The 19,161-nt window shown below is 40.7% G+C and overlaps 1 protein-coding gene across 4 annotated transcripts in view; it reads left to right on the top strand.

The window, feature by feature from the left end:
• The window catches only part of LOC307257046 (uncharacterized protein), a 96,708-nt gene that overhangs the window by 8,782 nt on the left and 68,765 nt on the right, over nucleotides 1-19,161 (top strand). The window contains exon 1 of one of the 4 annotated variants that reach the window (XM_080036167.1): nucleotides 3,178-3,777. The exons of 2 other annotated variants lie outside the window; for them this stretch is intronic. In XM_080036167.1, the coding sequence (XP_079892293.1) occupies nucleotides 3,743-3,777 (35 nt within the window). In that variant the 5' untranslated portion in view covers nucleotides 3,178-3,742. Of the gene's footprint in view, nucleotides 1-3,177; nucleotides 3,778-17,910; nucleotides 17,941-19,161 lie in introns of those variants that run through there. One more of the 4 variants, XM_080036168.1, reaches the window with a different exon arrangement.

Below are 19,161 nucleotides of genomic sequence, written 5' to 3'. Positions count from 1 at the left end.
CACCAGCGGGTCCTGAGAGGGTCCTTCCTGACGGTTTCTTGGCAGTGTCGTGTGTGTGTGTGCGTGTCTGTGTCTGTGACTGTGTGTGTGTGTGCGCGTGTGTCTCTGTTTCTGTGTCTGTGTGTGTGTGTGTGTGTGTGTGTGTGTGTGTGTGTGTGTGTGTGTGTGTGTGTGTGTGTGTGTGTGTGTGTGTGTGTGTGTGTGTGTGTGTGTGTGTGTGTGTGTGTGTGTGTGTGTGTGTGTGTGTGTGTGTGTGTGTGTGTGTGTGTGTGTGTGTGTGGAATTTCTCAATCCCAGCGTTGCCAGAACTTATCTTAGCGACTGTGTGTTTGTGTGTTTTGCTGTTGAAATGGGGCTGAGTCCGTCTTCGACATGTCTGCGATGAAATATGAATCACAAGATTTAGTCCAGGCTTGTTGGAGGTTGAGAAATGAATTCCACTATCTCGACTCTTCCATGGATGGTCTGATGATTAATGTTATTTTAGGAGTTTTTGTCACATTCTTGGGGCAATTTTCACACAGACACACACACACACACAGACACGCAACCAACGAAATGACACTTTCTTTTTGTTGCGTAATAGGAATAAGTTAAGAGGTGAGACATATTTTTTTCCAGGAAATAAATCTTTAATAAAATCTCACTGATCCTTAATGCTGGGGAAAAAATCTGGTGTTTATACGCAGCCTAGGCTCTGTAAATGAGTAGGGGGCCCTTATAGCTTACTACATGCCTGTTTACAGAGTTTAGGCTGAGTAGGAGCCCCTTGTAGCGGACTACATGCCCCTTTACAGAGCTTAGGCTGTGTATTGGCACATTTGTTTTTTTCAGTGTACACACAGTATGGATAGTTAGCGGATTGTAAGGAGATTTACTGATTTTGACAAGAAATATTGTAAAACTGTGTGTGTGTGTGTGTGTGTGTGTGTGTGTGTGTGTGTGTGTGTGTGTGTGTGTGTGTGTGTGTGTGTGTGTGTGTGTGTGTGTGTGTGTGTGTGTGTGTGTGTGTGTGTGTGTGTGTGTGTGTGTGTGTGTGTGTGTGTGTGTGTGTGTGTGTGTGTGTGTGTGTGTGTGTGTGTGTGAGGATCAAGCAACAGGGAATCTCAGGATCAAACCTTATTTTACTTCCGGGCCAACAAACTCTCCTAAGCACCAAACACTGTGTAGGCTGTAGGAAGATTAGCCTTCGATTTATAGTGATTAGCTTAGGCAGGCTGTTGCTCCATCGCTAGGCCGCTACTAGGATTAACACAGGCTAGGGTTTGATGCTTTTTGATGGATGGAGACATACAGTTTAAAGGTGCACTGTGTAACTTTGGGTGTGTCTGAAAAGTGAACATTTACTAAGGTATATTCTAATAACTTAATAAACAAACTTTCCTAACAGGAATATTGGATCCATGGAACACTGTTTGAAGTTAGGAAGCTTCCTGAAAAGTTACTGTTTCACTGTTGTTGTTTATAGCAGCAGGGCTCAACGTTTGGGTTTATGAACATATTCTTACGTTTGGCTCCAGGTGCCTCAAAATAATTTAGTTTTAATTTATGATGATAGAACTATTCAATACTAAGAATTACATAGAAAAATTATGTTTTGTAAACTAACTGCAGGCTCCGCAAATGCAAACAAATTCCCCTTCCCCTGAATAGGCATAATGCACCTTTTTAAAGTAATGTTATCTCAACTAAAGCTGCCCATGTAAGGAATAAATCTGAGAAATAGCGCTTGCATTTACAATCAAACTACAACCACCATTACAGAGTTCCCATCACAAGCATCTATCAACAGAGTGAATCGATGCTGTCATCACTAAGTGCTGCGTATTGATTTATTTGGAGAATTCAAATCCATTATATGAAAGTAGAACAACATGATGTAGTGTGGGATAGAGTGCATACTGACTGTGCACCAATCCAATAGTGTGCCTGAACAACTGACACATGTAGTTTTTAAGTTTTTTTTTTGTTATCTTACACAGCCTTATAACTTAAACGACCAAACATACGCAGCGTAAATAGTTTATACAGTGCTGCTTGAAAGTATGTGAACCCCTTGAGCCTTTTGGAATTTTATTTATTTGAACCTTTATCAACCATGAATTAATAATGGTTAAGATAAATAAAATTCCAAAATGCTAAAGGGGTTCACATACTTTCGAGCAGCACTGTACATAGTGTCAAGCTTTTGTGTAACCTTCCCTGTGTGTCATTGTGTTAATAGATGCCATGTCTCTAGCGAGGTAGTGTGTTATGGCGTTAGTTAGCTCACTGTGCCTTCATGAGCCCTTTTAAATATGGAGTAACAGTCGGATAACTTTTTATATTTTGCGTCAACTCCACCATGAGCCAAGGTAACACAATTTTGTTTAACATAAAAAAACAAGTCTAAGTCTAACTCTAAGTCTAAGATAACTTTAAAGCAGTAGTTTTATTTCCTAGACTGGGCCAGAGCATGACTACTTTGAGTGGACTTTTTGACAGTCATATCCTGCATTATGGAGACCCTGAATCAAATCAAACAGTTGTATTGATAATATATTGCCCAATATCACAAATAACCAACTGGCCTCACAATCTGAACAGCAATAGGACACTGTTTGTTCTTAGACCCTTGACTATAGGCTGAAGAAAAACAGAATGGACAGACGACGTGCAATCGATGTCATGGAATCCCTAATCGCATTATTTAAATCAGGTTTTTTTTCTATCTGAAATGTATTATTAATCGTTTAGCTTCAGTTGTAGTGTGTCTGTTGGTGTGGTGATGTGTCTGTGTGGATGGTGTCTGTCTTTCACGTTTGTTTTGGTATGTTGGGAGTTGGGACCCCCCTTGAAATGTAGATGGTTCATCTCAAAGGGCTTAATCCTTATGAATAAACTTTAGCTGTGAGAGAGAGAGAGAGAGAGAGAGGGGGAGAGAGAGAGAGAGACGCAGACACACAGAGAGAGAGAGAGAGAGTGAGAGAGAGAGGGGGGGGGAGAGAGAGACGCAGACACAGAGAGAGACACAGAGAGAGAGAGAGAGAGACAGAGAGAGAGAGAGAGAGACATAGAGGATAAGTCATGGGGGGGCAGTCTCTCTCTCTCTCTCTCTCTCTCTCTTGTTCACACTTCCCCTCCTCCCTCACTCCTCCCTCTTTAGGAGCGGGGCATGCAGCAGCAGCAGCAGCAGCAGCCACTCATTCACTCAATTGTTTTCTCCTCTAGCTCACTATACTCTAGTCAAACAACTAAGGATTCCTATACTAAACTTCTTCTCAACCATTTTTTCCTGTAGAAAAATTCTCAAAAACTCAAATTCCTGGTCCATTTGAGAAGGATTTTCACCATTTTTTTCCCCAAAACTTTTGCCTTCCTGTAGTGGCTGAGTTTCCTGTGTGATATCCCTGATCCTGTAATAATCCCACTGTTGGCAGACCGTTTGTATGCGAGTACTGGAGTGGCTAAGATTGGCTTCCAGTTCGTGGTTTCGCTGCCCAGAGTTATTGGAGAAGGCAAAACGCTCTGTCTATGAACTCTGACTTTTTAGAAGCGTTTAAAAGCTAAAGGGGGAAGGAGGACTATCAAGAGGATGATTTGACTCTAAGATAGTTGACATTGGAAGAAAGAGTAGTGGACTTGAGGGTCTTATTTTTTTCTATTCGTGGACAAACCCAGGGGACAATTATCAATTTTTTGGAAAGAGGGTATTTAGTTTTTTTAAGTTTTTGCGCTGATTTAAGTATTTTTTTTTTTCAACATGTCTGGGATCTATGGATGCTTCAAGGGCAGGAAGTAAGTTCCAACTTGCTTTTTTTAATTGCATTTACTACGATGGAATTATATCATGATTTGCCAATAACTTACTCATCAATGCGTTCACTTATGTGTTATGAAATATCTCCTTTAAACGCCTACAAAGTCTTGTTTGGACATCACATCTGATCACATAATATTATATTACTCATTGTGTGTTGCTCAATCGACATTTCTCTAGCACAGGATGTGGCTTGTATTTGTCTCCTTAAAGGTATTTGTCATTTTCAAAACATGATTATATGTTGCTAGCGGCCATGATGGACTACTTGTTCAACTTAAAAAAAAAAAACATGTGCTAACACGCAGACATTCTCCTACTAGAGGGCAATCATTTCACATGTTGTACGGAAGAGAAAGTTCAAATGTTCGTGAGTGTTTTTGACTGATTTCAAAATGCTGACAGAAATCACAAATATTTATATTGATTTCACTGATTTTGATTTGGTTGTTGTGGGTTTTCCCCAAGTTGTCAAAGTTTAGTTTCTCTTTGTTGTATTAGGACAAGTGATGGCTTGTAGTGTGTGTGTGTGTGTGTGTGTGTGTGTGTGTGTGTGTGTGTGTGTGTGTGTGTGTGTGTGTGTGTGTGTGTGTGTGTGTGTGTGTGTGTGTGTGTGTGTGTGTGTGTGTGTGTGTGTGTGTGTGTGTGTGTGTGTGTGTGTGTGTGTGTGTGTGTGTGTGTGTGTGTGTGTGTGTGTGTGTGTGTGTGTGTGTGTGTGTGTGTGTGTGTGTGTGTGTGTGTGTGTGTGTGTGTGTCTCAAACATAGGGAGAATATATTCTGTGTGTGTGTGTTACTCACAGCTGATCGACTGAGTGAAGTTACTGATCTTAAACTGGAAATTGGTAATAAGTCCGAAAGAATTCCCCGAACTATTCCTGCTTTTGTTTTCAAGTGGATGTACGTGATTTCCTGTAGATTGTCTCATGTCATGTTGTTGCTCTAGTCATGGCTTTAGTGGGTGTTTTATCTTTATCAAAATGTAAAGGTGGAATCAGCAATTCTAGAGAGTGCTTTTGATAAAAAAAATCACTTGTTGATTTGCTGTCAAAATCAGTGAATATCTCCACAAGATCCGCTACCTGTCTGTACTGTGTGTGCACTGGAAACAAATCTGGTGTTAATACACAGCCTAGGCTCTGTAAACTGGTATGTTGCTTTAGCTATGGTGGGCCCTCTTTGTTTACATACCCCTCATTTACATTTACAGAGCCTAGGCTGTGTATTAACCCTGGGTTGTTTTCCCCTGCACACACTGTATGGACATGGTAGCGGATCGTGAGGAGAAATGTTCTTAAATTTTGACAAAAAGTGACTTTGACAATAAGCGTTCTCCAGAATCTCTGACTCCACCTTTAAGTGCATGTTGTTCTTCTCTGTTTCTTCTAGTTGCTGGTGGAAGTCCTGTGTGATTGTAATGCTTTGAATTGGCTATAAATAGGCTAGGGCTTGGACTCTGGGCTTGGCAGTGTGATCGCACCGCAAGAGGGTTAGGGATAATGACTGCCTTAAGCTTTTTCTTCACTGCACAATAAACTATCTTTTTCTGCAGCAAAAGCAGTGGAGATGGTGGTGTAAGGGGGCACACTGATACCCACTTCTATACTGTGTGTGTGTGTGTGTGTGTGTGTGTGTGTGTGTGTGTGTGTGTGTGTGTGTGTGTGTGTGTGTGTGTGTGTGTGTGTGTGTGTGTGTGTGTGTGTGTGTGTGTGTGTGTGTGTGTGTGTGTGTGTGTGTGTGTGTGTGTGTGTGTGTGTGTGTGTGTGTGTGTGTGTGTGTGTGTGTGTGTGTGTGTGTGTGTGTGTGTGTGTAAGGGGGCACACACTGATACCCCCTTCTACATTCTTTTGTCTTTCAGCCTTTTCAGTCGTGTGACGTGACAACAATACCGGCTTTTATGGCTCAGTCAGAGGCAGTGTTGACTTGGACAAACATTTAGTTTGTGTGTGAGAGGCACACAGAGACAGAAAGTGAATTAAGAGAGGGGATGAGCTGGCAAGGCAAGCTACACACACACATCTTGGGAAACACAGCTTCTGACAGACACACACACTCACTCACACACACACACACACACACACACACACACACACACACACACACACAGAGAAAGAACCACAATTGTCCTCTCACTGAAATCAAGATTGAGTCACGTCTTACTACAGCCTGTCACTGCCTGGACAATGACAAATGGATGGAAACTTTTTAATTAAAACTCATGAACCAGTCGAGTACATCATGTGCTTGATATTCAAGTGGTCTAAGTCCTAATTGTGGAATAGGCAACTCTCAAAAATGGATATTATTCATTTTACACACTGTAAAAAATAACTACAATCCTTATATCTCAACTACATTTTCATTACAAACTCAAAATCTAGTGCAGAAAGTTGCCTTGAAATTTGGAGTTTACATTTTTTGCAGTGTGGGCCAGAGACATCCACTTTTCAAAGTCCTGCGTACCATAACACATCGTTTAAATAATGGACTCTCCACTTGAGCCTGTAAACACACAATCCCACTTGAAGGCAGCAGTTAAAGCTTTTAAATCTTTTAAATTTCCCAGGGCACAAAACTCCCTCTTCATTTTCAAACAGGCTGAAACTGACCGCTCACTAAACCCATTTGCTGCCTAGCAACAGCACTGTATAGCTCCTTTTCAAGCACAGTACAGAAGACCTGGCACACTTTGGATTTCAATACTCACTTACTTATGTGGTTTGCATTTATTACCAGGCATACACTGTCAATAGTTTTTTTTCTGCAGATCATTCTGGCATTTCTCCAATCAGGAATCAGCGTTCTGACCTGACTATTATGTAAACAAAGGGGGTGAACCGTAGTTGCCCATTTTGCAGAGCCTGGGCTGTGTATTAACACTGTTTTTTTACAGCACAGACAGGTAGTGAATCGTGAGGAGATATTCACTCACTGATTTTCAAGCGTTCTCCAGAATCACTGACTCCATCTTTAATTCAGTGTTAGTAGAGTGTGTGTGTGTGTGTTTGTGTGTGTGTCTGTCTGTCTCTGTCTCTGTCTCTGTGTCTGTGTGTGTGTCTCATCCTCCCCAGTGTTGTTCCCGGTGGTCCTTCCCTCGTTATGTAACCCAGTGGGTCGGTGATGCAGCTGTGAATGAATGCAGAGAGAGTGTTTGGTGGATTCTGTCTGGAGTCCATGTAAGGCTTGTTGCTAAGCACACAGCCAGAGAGCAGCCAGCAACACTTTTTTCAAACGTGTGTGTGTGTGTGTGTGTGTGTGTGTGTGTGTGTGTGTGTGTGTGTGTGTGTGTGTGTGTGTGTGTGTGTGTGTGTGTGTGTGTGTGTGTGTGTGTGTGTGTGTGTGTGTGTGTGTGTGTGTGTGTGTGTGTGTGTGTGTGTGTGTGTGTGTGTGTGTGTGTGTGTGTGTGTGTGTGTGTGTGTGTGTGTGTGTGTGTGTGTGTGTGTGTGTGTGTGTGTGTGTGTGTGTGTGTCTTGGAGGGGAGATCTGGAGAAAGAGGCAAAGGAAGGGCAGCTGGAAGAGCACAGAAAACCCCAAACAACCAAAATCGGTTTCTAAATCGTAAACAAACTTCAAGGAACTTTTTTTGGACAAAGATGATATTCTCAACAATCGTTCTTAAATGTGGAGTCAACATCTCTGGAGAACGCTTGTTGACTAAATCTCCTCACAATTGCGCTATTGTACTTACATAAAAAAAATCTGGTGTTAATACACAGCCTAGACTCTGTAAACGAGAATCCCAGATGCAACCTCTCCCAGTCAAATTTAAACTATAAGGGCTTTGCAATATTATCTGGCTAATCCTACAGATTATTAACATGTGCATCTGTTTTTGTTGGCTCTGATCGACTGTTATTGGAACATGTGTTTTGCATCATGTCGTATTTTAAAGGTCATTGTAGTTCACCAACGTTATGATGCTTGACAGGATTAAATCACTCGTATGCTAACAACAATGTCAGGTTCAAGTACCAGGGGGAAAGTAGGACAAAACAATGCAGGATTTATGCAGGAGAAAACACATTTCAAATGTTATTTTTTGGCTAACGATATACAGTGCAAAATCCCCAAACAGCAAGGTCTTCACTTTACAACTAGAAAATGCATTTCCTGCTGTGTGAATGCTGAAAAAGCGTACGCTAAACTCGATAGCAGAGTATTGAGATTTGAAAAAGTTTAAAAAGATCTCATTAGTATGAAGGGAGTTGAAAAGTTGAATATATATATAGAAGTTTGAATACAATTGCTTGATGAAATTAGGAATAATTTGAAAGACATGAATACAAAACTTAAAATTGTGAAATAGTAATTTAATAGACTTGGAGCTAAACTACATTGATGGCTTGAATTGATATGAATATGTGCTCATTATATCACAGTTAAAGGGGCGTTGTTAGGCCCGACGCATGAGCAGAGATACTTCCCCCTAAAATAAATTAAACTAATACTACCTGATACTGTATCAAATCTTTTTTTTATTTAGCATTTTGAGGTTGACACTGACATTCTTCAAAGTTCAAGGCTGAATTTGAATGAATAATAATTTCCTGCTAACCACACAGACATTGAATGGGTCATAAGAGGAAATACCGACGGCGGTTTTAAAAGGCCATGTTCCCAGTTAGGTATGTGAAGTTTGACAATAGACTTCTTAGGAGCAAATAAAGAGAAGGAAAGATACATAAGAGGAGTAGGGAATACAGAAATGTCGGTGTTATCTGGCTGCATTCTTTTATATACTTCTCATATCCTTTTATGGCCCTTTGGCTGACGTGGGCCTCGTTCAAGTAAATGGAGATGGGTTAGACAAAAGCAATAATACGCATGTGAAAGCTTCTTAACATCTGGGGGTGAAGGAAGATTAATGGGCGAGTGAAAGATCCTTGGAGGATGCTGCCATTTTTTTTTTTTACGTGCTGTTAACTGTTCCACATTAATGTTTTATTAGTTACCATGCAGACAGACTGGTCCACGTATCACACAGTGTTTAAAGGTGCAGTCAGTGATTCTGGAGAACGCTTGTTCAATCAGTTAAAGCGGACCTATGATACTTTTTGACTTTTATGACTTATAAACGTTGTTATGATGATTTATAGTCATGTTTAACCATACTAGATTATCAAATAATGACGTACATGCATTTCGACGTATTCCCTGCTTACCGTCTGGGGTGTCTGTGCAGAGCACTAAACACTATTCTAGCCAGTCGAGAAGTCACGTGTTCAAAGCGGCTTGACGCTTTGTAACATCGTGACATCGCATGTAACTTGGTGTCGTCACCACGCGGATGTTTCCATGTATGGTAATGCTGCCACTTTCCTACTCGCGTCTGCCTCGCGCCCTTATAGGTCCATGCTCGCACCTCCCGCCACTGAAAGTGTTCCGGAAGGAAGGTAACCAATCACAACGAAGTTGGGTTTTCAGGAAGGGAGGGGGGAGGGGGCGGAAATGTCAAAAGCAAAGTGTTTACAGGGCATGCTGGATCGCCAAAATAAGAGAAAGAGCTTCCCGAAAATCTACATAGTTTTTTGTGATGTGATTCGTGTCAGGTTGCTCTATAGCAGCTGTAAAACAAGAAATTAAGACCAGAAAAGTAGTATAATAGGTCCTCTTTAATATCTCCTCATCATACGCTACCTGTCTGAAGAGTGTGTGCTGAAAAAAAAATCTAGACTTAATAAACACCCTAGGCTCTGTAAACTAGTATGTAATCAATCAAAGGGGAAAATAACAAAGGGGGGCAGTATGTACAGGTAGCAGATCGTGAGGACTCGCGTTTTCTAGAATCACTGATTCCACCTTTAAAATTCATCACAGAATGAGCTAGGAAATAGTTCAAGCAAGTAACTCTCCATAACACAAATTATTTTACATTTTGGTTGAAGCAAAGATAAAGCTATAGGTCTAGGGGTGGTTTCCAACTTGATAGTCTACTTCTAGTTCACTTCCTAGTTGGTTCACACCAGAAAAGTACTCAAAGAAATGTAGCCTACTGTTGGCTATCGGTACCAGTTCAAATATGAATGGAACCGAGCCCTTAATTGGTGATCTCCTGAGGTCCTTTTGATAAAGCCACGCTCTTATTCTTGGCAAGACACCAAATAAGAGCATTTCCCAAAACCGAAAACATTTCTTTTCGAGTAAAAATGTCAGATCTTTGCATATGACGAAGATGACCATTTTTTTGTTTGAGACGGGAGACTCTTTTTCAAGGGAGACCTGTTCCCATTCCCACGTTCCCATTCCCACAATTAGTATCTGGGGGTGTATTACGGCTCATGTTATGTCATCAACTCAAACATTTGTTTATGATTCGAAAAAAGAAATAATGTACTATGGCATCACTAACTCCTTTTAGACTGTTTGTTGTTGTAAGTTAAATATGCTGCATTCTGGATGTCATCCTTCTTAATTTTTCCAATACTCAGTATTTTACAAAAGGTATGTAAACACTGTCTTTTTGAAGCTTTTCTTGTGGATTGTTGGGTTGCTATGCTTAGTTGATGACTCACCTCTTTTATGTCAATATCAGATTATCAGACGGGGCGTTTACGAAGGAAAATATCAAACCGACAACATTTGATTATGAGTCATAACTTCTATGAAAAACAATGATATTGTTTTTCCACATGTGGGTGAAATGCATCTTGTTTATGTGTTTGCTGAAATGTATTCCAGCTGTTCCTTAAGACAGCTTTGGTCCACTTCTGACTAAAATCAGCTATCCTGATGTGAACCTAGAATAAAGGAATGCCAGCTAGTTTAAAAGCTATAGTGTGTAACTTATTTTTCCTCCATGAGGAATTCTGAGTAATTACAACAGCACTGTCGGTGCATCTAGGTAAAGCCTTCTGTGATCGAACATGGATTTTATTTTACCTTCTGCTGTATGTCCAGGTTTTTTCTCAGCAGTAGAATCAACTGAAAAATGTATTGGGATTTTTCTGAGCTCCTGCGCTAGTGTCTGGGGGGCGACACCAGTTTTTAAACGCTGTCATACTGAGAAATACAGAGAGAGTTTTGTGGAGTTGATAGGCTTAATCAACTTTGTGTCATCTGGTTTGGCGATGGCTTGAATGCAACCCACATTCATTCAAATGAAAAAGTTACGCACTATACCTTTAGATATAGTTGACATACAATCTGCTTATGCATATCATTTCTGTCCATAGCTATATCTGGACTCTGTATCGTTCCAGCTGACCGGATAAAACCCTTCTCCTCCCTCGCGATTCTCTCTCAAATCATTCCTGCATTTCTGTCTCTCTGTGGAAATTGGAAGCTTGCGGCTCGACTAACATCAAATTACCCAGCACTCCCCCTGCCCTGTGTGTGTGTGTGTGTGTGTGTGTGTGTGTGTGTGTGTGTGTGTGTGTGTGTGTGTGTGTGTGTGTGTGTGTGTGTGTGTGTGTGTGTGTGTGTGTGTGTGTGTGTGTGTGTGTGTGTGTGTGTGTGTGTGTGTGTGTGTGTGTGTGTGTGTGTGTGTGTGTGTGTGTGTGTGTGTGTGTGTGTGTGTGTGTGTGTGTGTGTGTGTGTGTGTGTGTGTGTGTGTGTGTGTGTGTGTGTGTGTGTGTGTGTGTGTGCGCGTCTCAAACATAGGGAGAATATATTCTTCAGTTCTCTGCCCAGGCATTTAAAAATAAATCTTTTGACTGGTCCTGTTAGGTTCCCCTCATGGATGCCGCCCGGGGAAATGTTGGTGGTGTTCCATGTGACTGAAATAAAATACTGAATATCGGAGCCAAAGTTTTAATAGTCCAGATTAGTCAATGCCACTAATAAAAAAATAAGAATCACATGCATCCCAAAAAATTTATTTTTGTTCTTGATACATAGTATATATAAATGCTATTTTTTTTCTTCATAATACTAGATCCTTCAAAGCATTTAAGACGAGACACTGCAGCAGGTCAATGTAGTACACATGTTAACTTAAAGGAATACTTCACCCATACGGAACCAGCGATCTATCATTATAAAATAACTATTATAATATAATGAATGAGGTTTTTCTTCCCTCAGTCTTCCCTCAGTCTTCCCTTGGCCCAGCTGTCCTGTTAATCCTAACCCTTACTGTGATGTCACATAAAACACTCTTTCTGCCTTTTCTCAGGCTAAGATGATCCGATTTCAATTGTTTCTGCACATTTATACTAAATAGGATCTCCGAGTTCAATACACCTTCATATTCCAACTGGTGAAGTAGGTCTTTAAAGATCTCATCATGAAACTTTGCCGGTAGATTGCTTCAATAAATAAATGTGCAAATGTGACAATATTTAGTTAAGCAGAAGTGTGCATGTCTTTAAGAACCAGAAATCTAGATGTTGGTTAAAGGCAGTGTTAAAATATTTTTTCACTCTAACAGAATAGTGCTAAGAATGATTATGTAAAGTTCAGTGGATGTAAGTGCTTTAGAAATTGTGATTATTGGATCAGAGAGTATAGGCTATGTCAAGATAATAGCCTTTAAAGATGGTTGTAGCCTATAGGAGAAATATACAAACACAAACAGACAAGGTTCACTAAAATGAAAAACATAAACTTATATTTTGGACCTTTTTATTGACATTGTAAAGAAGACGATGTTATAGAAGCAAAATAGCCATACATTTCAAAATTGACCAGTGCTTAAAAAAAACGAAATTTTTAGCTTGCAGTGCCTCACTTTAAACTGCAGTATCAATAGTAAAGAGTGAGTTTGCCCTCTCATAGTACGTGGCTGAATTGGAAGGATTGCCCCGATAGAAAACAACATTTCATTCATAAACAGCGTCGGTTTCTTTCCGCTCTAAGGTCTCTCACATGACCACAGACACACAGTGACAGAGCTTGTTCCTGCTTTATGGGATGTCGTTATACTGTAACCTAATCATTCTATCTCACGGAGGAAGCTCTTACAAGGATCTTTGAACTTAACTGGTCATATTTATAGTCACGGAAACTCCGCAGCAGTGCACGTGAGTTTTCAGTGCATGTGTTGTCATATGCACTGACACTTACCTCTAATAAAGGTGGAGTCAGTGATTCTGGAGAACGCTTGTTGACAAAATCACTTTTTTGTCAAAATCAGTGAATATCCACTCAAGATCTGCTACCTGTCCGAAGTGTGTGTGCACTGATAACAAAATCCAGTGTTAATACACATCCTAGGCCTTGTAAATGGTTATCTCCCCCTCCCCTCCTTTGTTTACACACCAGTTCACAGAGCCTAGGCTGTGATTAACACTCATTTTCATTGCACTGCACACACAGTACGGACAGGTAGCAGATCGTGAGGAGATATTCACTGATTTTGACAGGAAGCGTTCTCCAGAATATAAAAAGCTGCCTTACTCAGTACATGTGTGTTTTTTCTCTAAGCTCTTTCTTACCCTCTGTCTCTTTAGCTCATTCATTGTAAGTCTCTTACTCTGTGGTGCTTAATTGATGTAGTAATGTAATCAGATCCATATTAGCCCAGTGTAGCTAACGGTGGTACAGTAGGATTAGCAATGGAGCGCTGTGGATTTGTGTTGTGAAAGCTCAAAGTCCAATACAGGCTGTACTACAGAAGCCTCTGTTAGTAGATTGGATCATCCCATTTGTGTGTGTGTGTGTGTGTGTGTGTGTGTGTGTGTGTGTGTGTGTGTGTGTGTGTGTGTGTGTGTGTGTGTGTGTGTGTGTGTGTGTGTGTGTGTGTGTGTGTGTGTGTGTGTGTGTGTGTGTGTGTGTGTGTGTGTGTGTGTGTGTGTGTGTGTGTGTGTGTGTGTGTGTGTGTGTGTGTGTGTGTGTGTGTGTGTGTGTGTGTGTGTGTGTGTGTGTGTGTGTGTGTGTGCCGTACAACAGGAGCCTCTGTTAGTAGATTGGATTATACCATTTAGACAAAGAAGAAGAAGATCTTGATGTGCGTACACGCCAGGGAAATCATATTAGAATCTGGATTAAGTTTATTATATTACCTACGGTGGCCCACAAGGTCAAAAACACAACAACAATTTGGTAAATTCTACATTTGAAAATACGACTTCTGAATGGTTCCGATTTTTTTTTTTTTTTACAGAAAATACAACAACATTTCACAAAATGCCACATTACAGACAGTTTTTTTTTTGTGTTTCCTGTGATTTTGGCGTCTTTTCTGTAATGTTGTCGTTACGTGCTTGTGTGTGTGTGTGTCAGTCTTTCTGTATGTCTGTCTGTCTCTGTGTGTTTATGTGGCTATGAAATGTCTGTGTTTTTTTTACCTTCTGGACCACTGTAAACAATAGTGTCATAATCTTATTTTTATTAATCTATTTTTTTGAGTCAAGAATCTTTACCATAAAGGATCTTCTTCAAACTTCCCAAAGTCAGTTAATTAACTGCATGTCTGCGTGCTAGATTGATAGATAATTTGCGACTAGAGCCAATTAGTCCTCACCATTATCTTGTGCTGTATGTGTCTGGTTACTCTGGTAACACTGGTTCCAGTATAGGGGATTAACAGTCGATTGGATTTGCTTTGCGTCAGAAGGACAGGAGCACTGTGGACAATGTCAGGTTATAGTCACCCATGACAACACCATACATGGAGGCCCCCCATGTTGCACCGCCATGTTTCTACAGTAGCACAGAACGGACAAACTTAAAGGCCTCACGTGTTTTTATATATAGTGGGCGTCCTGGAGAAATGCACCTGTTGAAAGACCAAGAAGAAGAAGTACTATAGAATAAATAACTAAACACATCTTCACCTCATCACTTGATATTGGGGAAAGACTTGATGCAGTGGTGGATGATGCCATCTTTAGTAACTAGCTTCTTGTCCTTGAAGGCCACCGTAGCTCCTGTAAATTCTCAGAAAGGAAGGGGTTAGCAAGGGAGCGTGTGGAACTAGACACTGTTCAGTGGGCAAGATTTAGCTTATTTAGCTTATGGCATTCAGGTGTGTTTGTGAGCAAATTTGTTTGTATAATTTTAGCAAAGTTTTAAAGTTATGGTCAACTATGGACATGTGTATCTCTACAGTGTACTGTGTGTGTGTGTGTGTGTGTGTGTGTGTGTGTGTGTGTGTGTGTGTGTGTGTGTGTGTGTGTGTGTGTGTGTGTGTGTGTGTGTGTGTGTGTGTGTGTGTGTGTGTGTGTGTGTGTGTGTGTGTGTGTGTGTGTGTGTGTGTGTGTGTGTGTGTGTGTGTGTGTGTGTGTGTGTGTGTGTGTGTGTGTGTGTGTGTGTGTGTGTGTGTGTGTTTGTGTTAATAAGGTTATTTCATCCGTCTAATAAAGGCAGACAGAATACCTCTACATGCTTATCCGTTTGTTGCGTAACACACGCTCACTCTGTAGCTTCCAAATAAAGCTCTGCCCGGGAGTGTTTACCCTGCATGCAATGGAATGACACTGAAGAAGGATTGGTATCTCAGGAGAGGCGCGTGCTTTTGTTTTGACAGCGTTTGAGAGAGAGACCTTAGGATGTATTGCGATGAGGCAATGTATTTATATGTGACTGTGTCAGATTAATAATAATGGTAATATGAGGATAGTGAAGCGAAGTGAATTTTGATTTAGTTCAAGTGCATAAACACAGGATGTTCTGGTCTGCCTGCTGTAAATGTATTTGGTCTGAGTTGGTGGGGATTCGGACCCAATCAAAGGCATTAAGAAAAACTATATAAAACTAGCATTGTTTTCACTGATGGTCTCGTTTACTGTTACAGGTCGTTTATTATCATCAGAGGAACTGTTAACTGATTCATAAACATTTAAAAGTTCCTTGTTGTCACTTAAATAAACATCAGAAAAATGTCATATGCAAAATGGGGGTAACAATTTAGATAGTAAATGTGGTCTTATGGAAAACAGCTGTTCAAATATCATAAAAGAAAATAAGTCGTTAAAGCCCCAAGATTAATGGTGTGGTTTTGAATTTTATTAAAAAAACGTAAAATAACAAGTTCCAACCTATAAGATGATGTAATTTCCTTTTTGCCATATGAGAATATGAAGTAAAGACGGAGCTTCAGCTTGTTAAATGTTCGGCCGTGTCCATGAAATATAGTTTCATTGTCATGAGAAAAGTCTCCTAGTGTGTATGAGGTCTCCACGCCCTCTCAACATCATGTTTTACTGCCTGGTTTAGTTTATGCGTTATATTTTGTTACAACAGCTATTAAAATGTGCAATATTGGCTATATGTTACTGTTATTAAAGAAATGAGGCTATCAAAGTGAAGGGTTTTTGTGACATGGGAGATTTTTACGTTTATGTTCAATATGTCTTCAATTAAGACATAGAATAACATTTATGAAAGTGGCTGCAAGATCTGGCAACTGGTGCTTGAAAAAGAGCAGCGAGAGACAAAGTTTAAAATGTTCTGATGACAGCAAGTAAGAAGAGGTGCCTCAGTTATGGATTTAAAAAACTCTTGATGCTCTTCAAGCCTGAATAAGTTGCTACGCATATTAGTTAGCTTGCACCCTCCACGGTAGCTGCTGCCATCGGTGTATGAGTGTATGTGTGAGTAAAAAGGGGATAGAGACAAACTATGTTAAAGCTCTGTGGATAAAAGCGCTACAGAAGTGCAAACCATTTACCATGCATGAGTGACTTCATATTCAGCATCCACATTTAATTGTGGATGGAAGAGATACAGTACCTACTTGAAGTGCTATAACCTTCAGAGGTTTCGGTTGAAAACTTATGGCCATTGATAACTCCCAGAAGTGTCATTATTTATGGACGATTTGGTTGGAAATGTATGGCTAGCTCTTTTCAAATTGTATTTAGAAGTTGATTATTGCAAAGATTTCTTCAAGAAATTTTTAGTATTGCTTGGTGAGAACGAAGGGCTTTTCTTCTACTCTTTGTAGGGCCTCTGTATGTTTACTGTAAGTCTGTTTCCTCCTCTCTCTCTGTCTCTCTCTCTCTGTATCTCTGTCTGTCTGTCTCTCTCTCTGTGTCTCTCTCTCTCTCTCTCTCTCTCTCTGTATCTCTGTCTGTCTGTCTGTCTCTCTCTCTCTCTGTCTCTCTCTCTCTCTCTCTCTCTCTCTCTCTCTCTGTATCTCTGTCTGTCTCTCTCTCTCTCTCGCTCTCTCTGTATCTCTGTCTGTCTCTCTCTCTCTGTATCTCTGTCTCTCTCTCTCTGTATCTCTCTCTCTCTCTCTCTGTATCTGTCTGTCTCTCTCTCTGTCTCTCTCTCTCTGTCTGTCTCTCTCTCTCTCTCTGTCTCTCTCTGTCTGTCTCTCTCTCTCTCTGTCTTAATATTCGTCTGTTTATCTAATGACTCTTCTCTCCTTTCATGCTGCTCTTTCCCACAACCTCCTAACCCCAACCCATCTCCTCTGTTTTCTCACTGTCTCTATGCTCTGGCTATTCTCTCACTCTTTATCTATCTATCTATCTATCTATCTATCTATCTATCTATCTATCTATCTATCTATCTATCTATCTATCTATCTATCTATCTATCTATCTATCTATCTATCTATCTATCTATCTATCTATCTATCTATCTGTCTGTCTGTCTGTCTGTCTGTCTGTCTGTCTGTCTGTCTGTCTGTCTGTCTGTCTGTCTGTCTGTCTGTCTGTCTGTCTGTCTGTCTGTCTGTCTGTCTGTCTGTCTGTCTGTCTGTCTGTCTGTCTGTCTGTCTGTCTGTCTGTCTGTCTGTCTGTCTGTCTGTCTGTCTGTCTGTCTGTCTGTCTGTCTGTCTGTCTGTCTGTCTGTCTGTCTGTCTGTCTGTCTGTCTGTCTGTCTGTCTGTCTGTCTGTCTGTCTGTCTGTCTGTCTGTCTGTCTGTCTGTCTGTCTGTCTGTCTGTCTGTCTGTCTGTCTGTCTGTCTGTCTATCTATCTATCTATCTATCTATCTATCTATCTATCTATCTATCTATCTATCTATCTATCTATCTATCTATCTATCTATCTATCTATCTATCTATCTATCTATCTATCTATCTATCTATCTATCTATCTATCTATCTATCTATCTATCTATCTATCTATCTATCTATCTATCTATCTATCTATCTATCTATCCCTCCCTCCATCTACCTCCCTCCATCTATCTATCTATCTCTCTATCTATCTATCTCTCTATCCATCCCTTCATCCATCCGTCCGTCCGTCTGTCCGTCTCATAGATGAAGCGGAGAATGTCGCCCTGGGGACCCGGCTTTGGAAGTGGGCGCAGGTCAGTCTTGTGTTGTGACCTTGAACCAGAAACACTAACTCGTGCTATAAAAACATTTCCTGTTGTTTTCCTGAGTAGCCTTTGAATTTGTACTTTGTGGAATGGGAAACAGATAGATAGATAGATAGATAGATAGATAGATAGATAGATAGATAGATAGATAGATAGATAGATAGATAGATAGATAGATAGATAGATAGATAGATAGATAGATAGATAGAAGATAGATACTAGATAGATACAGATACTAGATGGATACACAGACACACAGTCAGATAGACAGACAGACAGACAGACAGACAGGTAGCAGCCGAGTTATGGAGTGAGAGCAGGAAACTTGTTTAGCTTACAGTAATTTGTCGATTTTCCCTTTTTATTTACATGAACGGTAGGGCTGGACAGTATACTAATTTTGATACCTTTTTAAACGTTCCCTAAATCCTACCCTGGTACATGGTATTACCATCTAGCAATAGCTGTTTCTTCTTTTTTAAAGATTATTTTTTGGCATTTTCAATCTTTATCAGATAGTAGTTGAAATGGGGAGACATAGAGAGAGGGGGGATGACCTGCAGTAAAGGTCCACCGGTCAGATTTGAACCCACGACCACTGCAATGAAGGCCTGAGCCAATATGGTACGCGCTCTATCCACTACGCCACCGGAGCACCCCAGCCTTTTCTACTATTACTGTAGCCTATTCATTTCTTAATGTAAACTTGTTTTCGTTCGCCATAAGCCCTTTTACAGAGTTACAGTCAAATCACTCAGACCAGGGGCGCCCTTAGCTCAGTTGGTAGGGCGTCCCCCCCCCCCATGGGCCTCTGCCAGCAGCGGACCCGGGTCCGATTCCAGCCAGCCCTCTCTGCCCCATTTCAACTCTGTCTCTACACTATCAATAAAAAGCATAAAAATGCCAAAAAGATATCGTAAAAACAAAAAAAATCACTCAGACTAGGCTAGAGCATTACGACTTGGTACACAGCAGGATTTTTTATTTTTTTTTTTAAGATATTTTTTGGGCATTTTTATGCTTTATTTGATGCAGAGAGACAGAGGTGAAATGGGGCAGAGAGGGGAGTGACATGCAGAGAACGACCGCGGGTGGGAATCGAACCCGGGTCTGCTGCTGGGCCCGGCCCGGGAGGGGGACGCCTTACCAACTGAGCTAAAGGCGCCCCCCCCCCCAGCAGGATTTCTTTAAACCATTGACACCTATAAA

This window comes from Ammodytes marinus (genome assembly GCF_949987685.1).
Source record: "Ammodytes marinus genome assembly, chromosome: 10".
In the NCBI taxonomy this organism is placed as follows: domain Eukaryota; kingdom Metazoa; phylum Chordata; class Actinopteri; order Uranoscopiformes; family Ammodytidae; genus Ammodytes; species Ammodytes marinus.
This window is presented reverse-complemented; position numbering and strand designations above follow the sequence as displayed.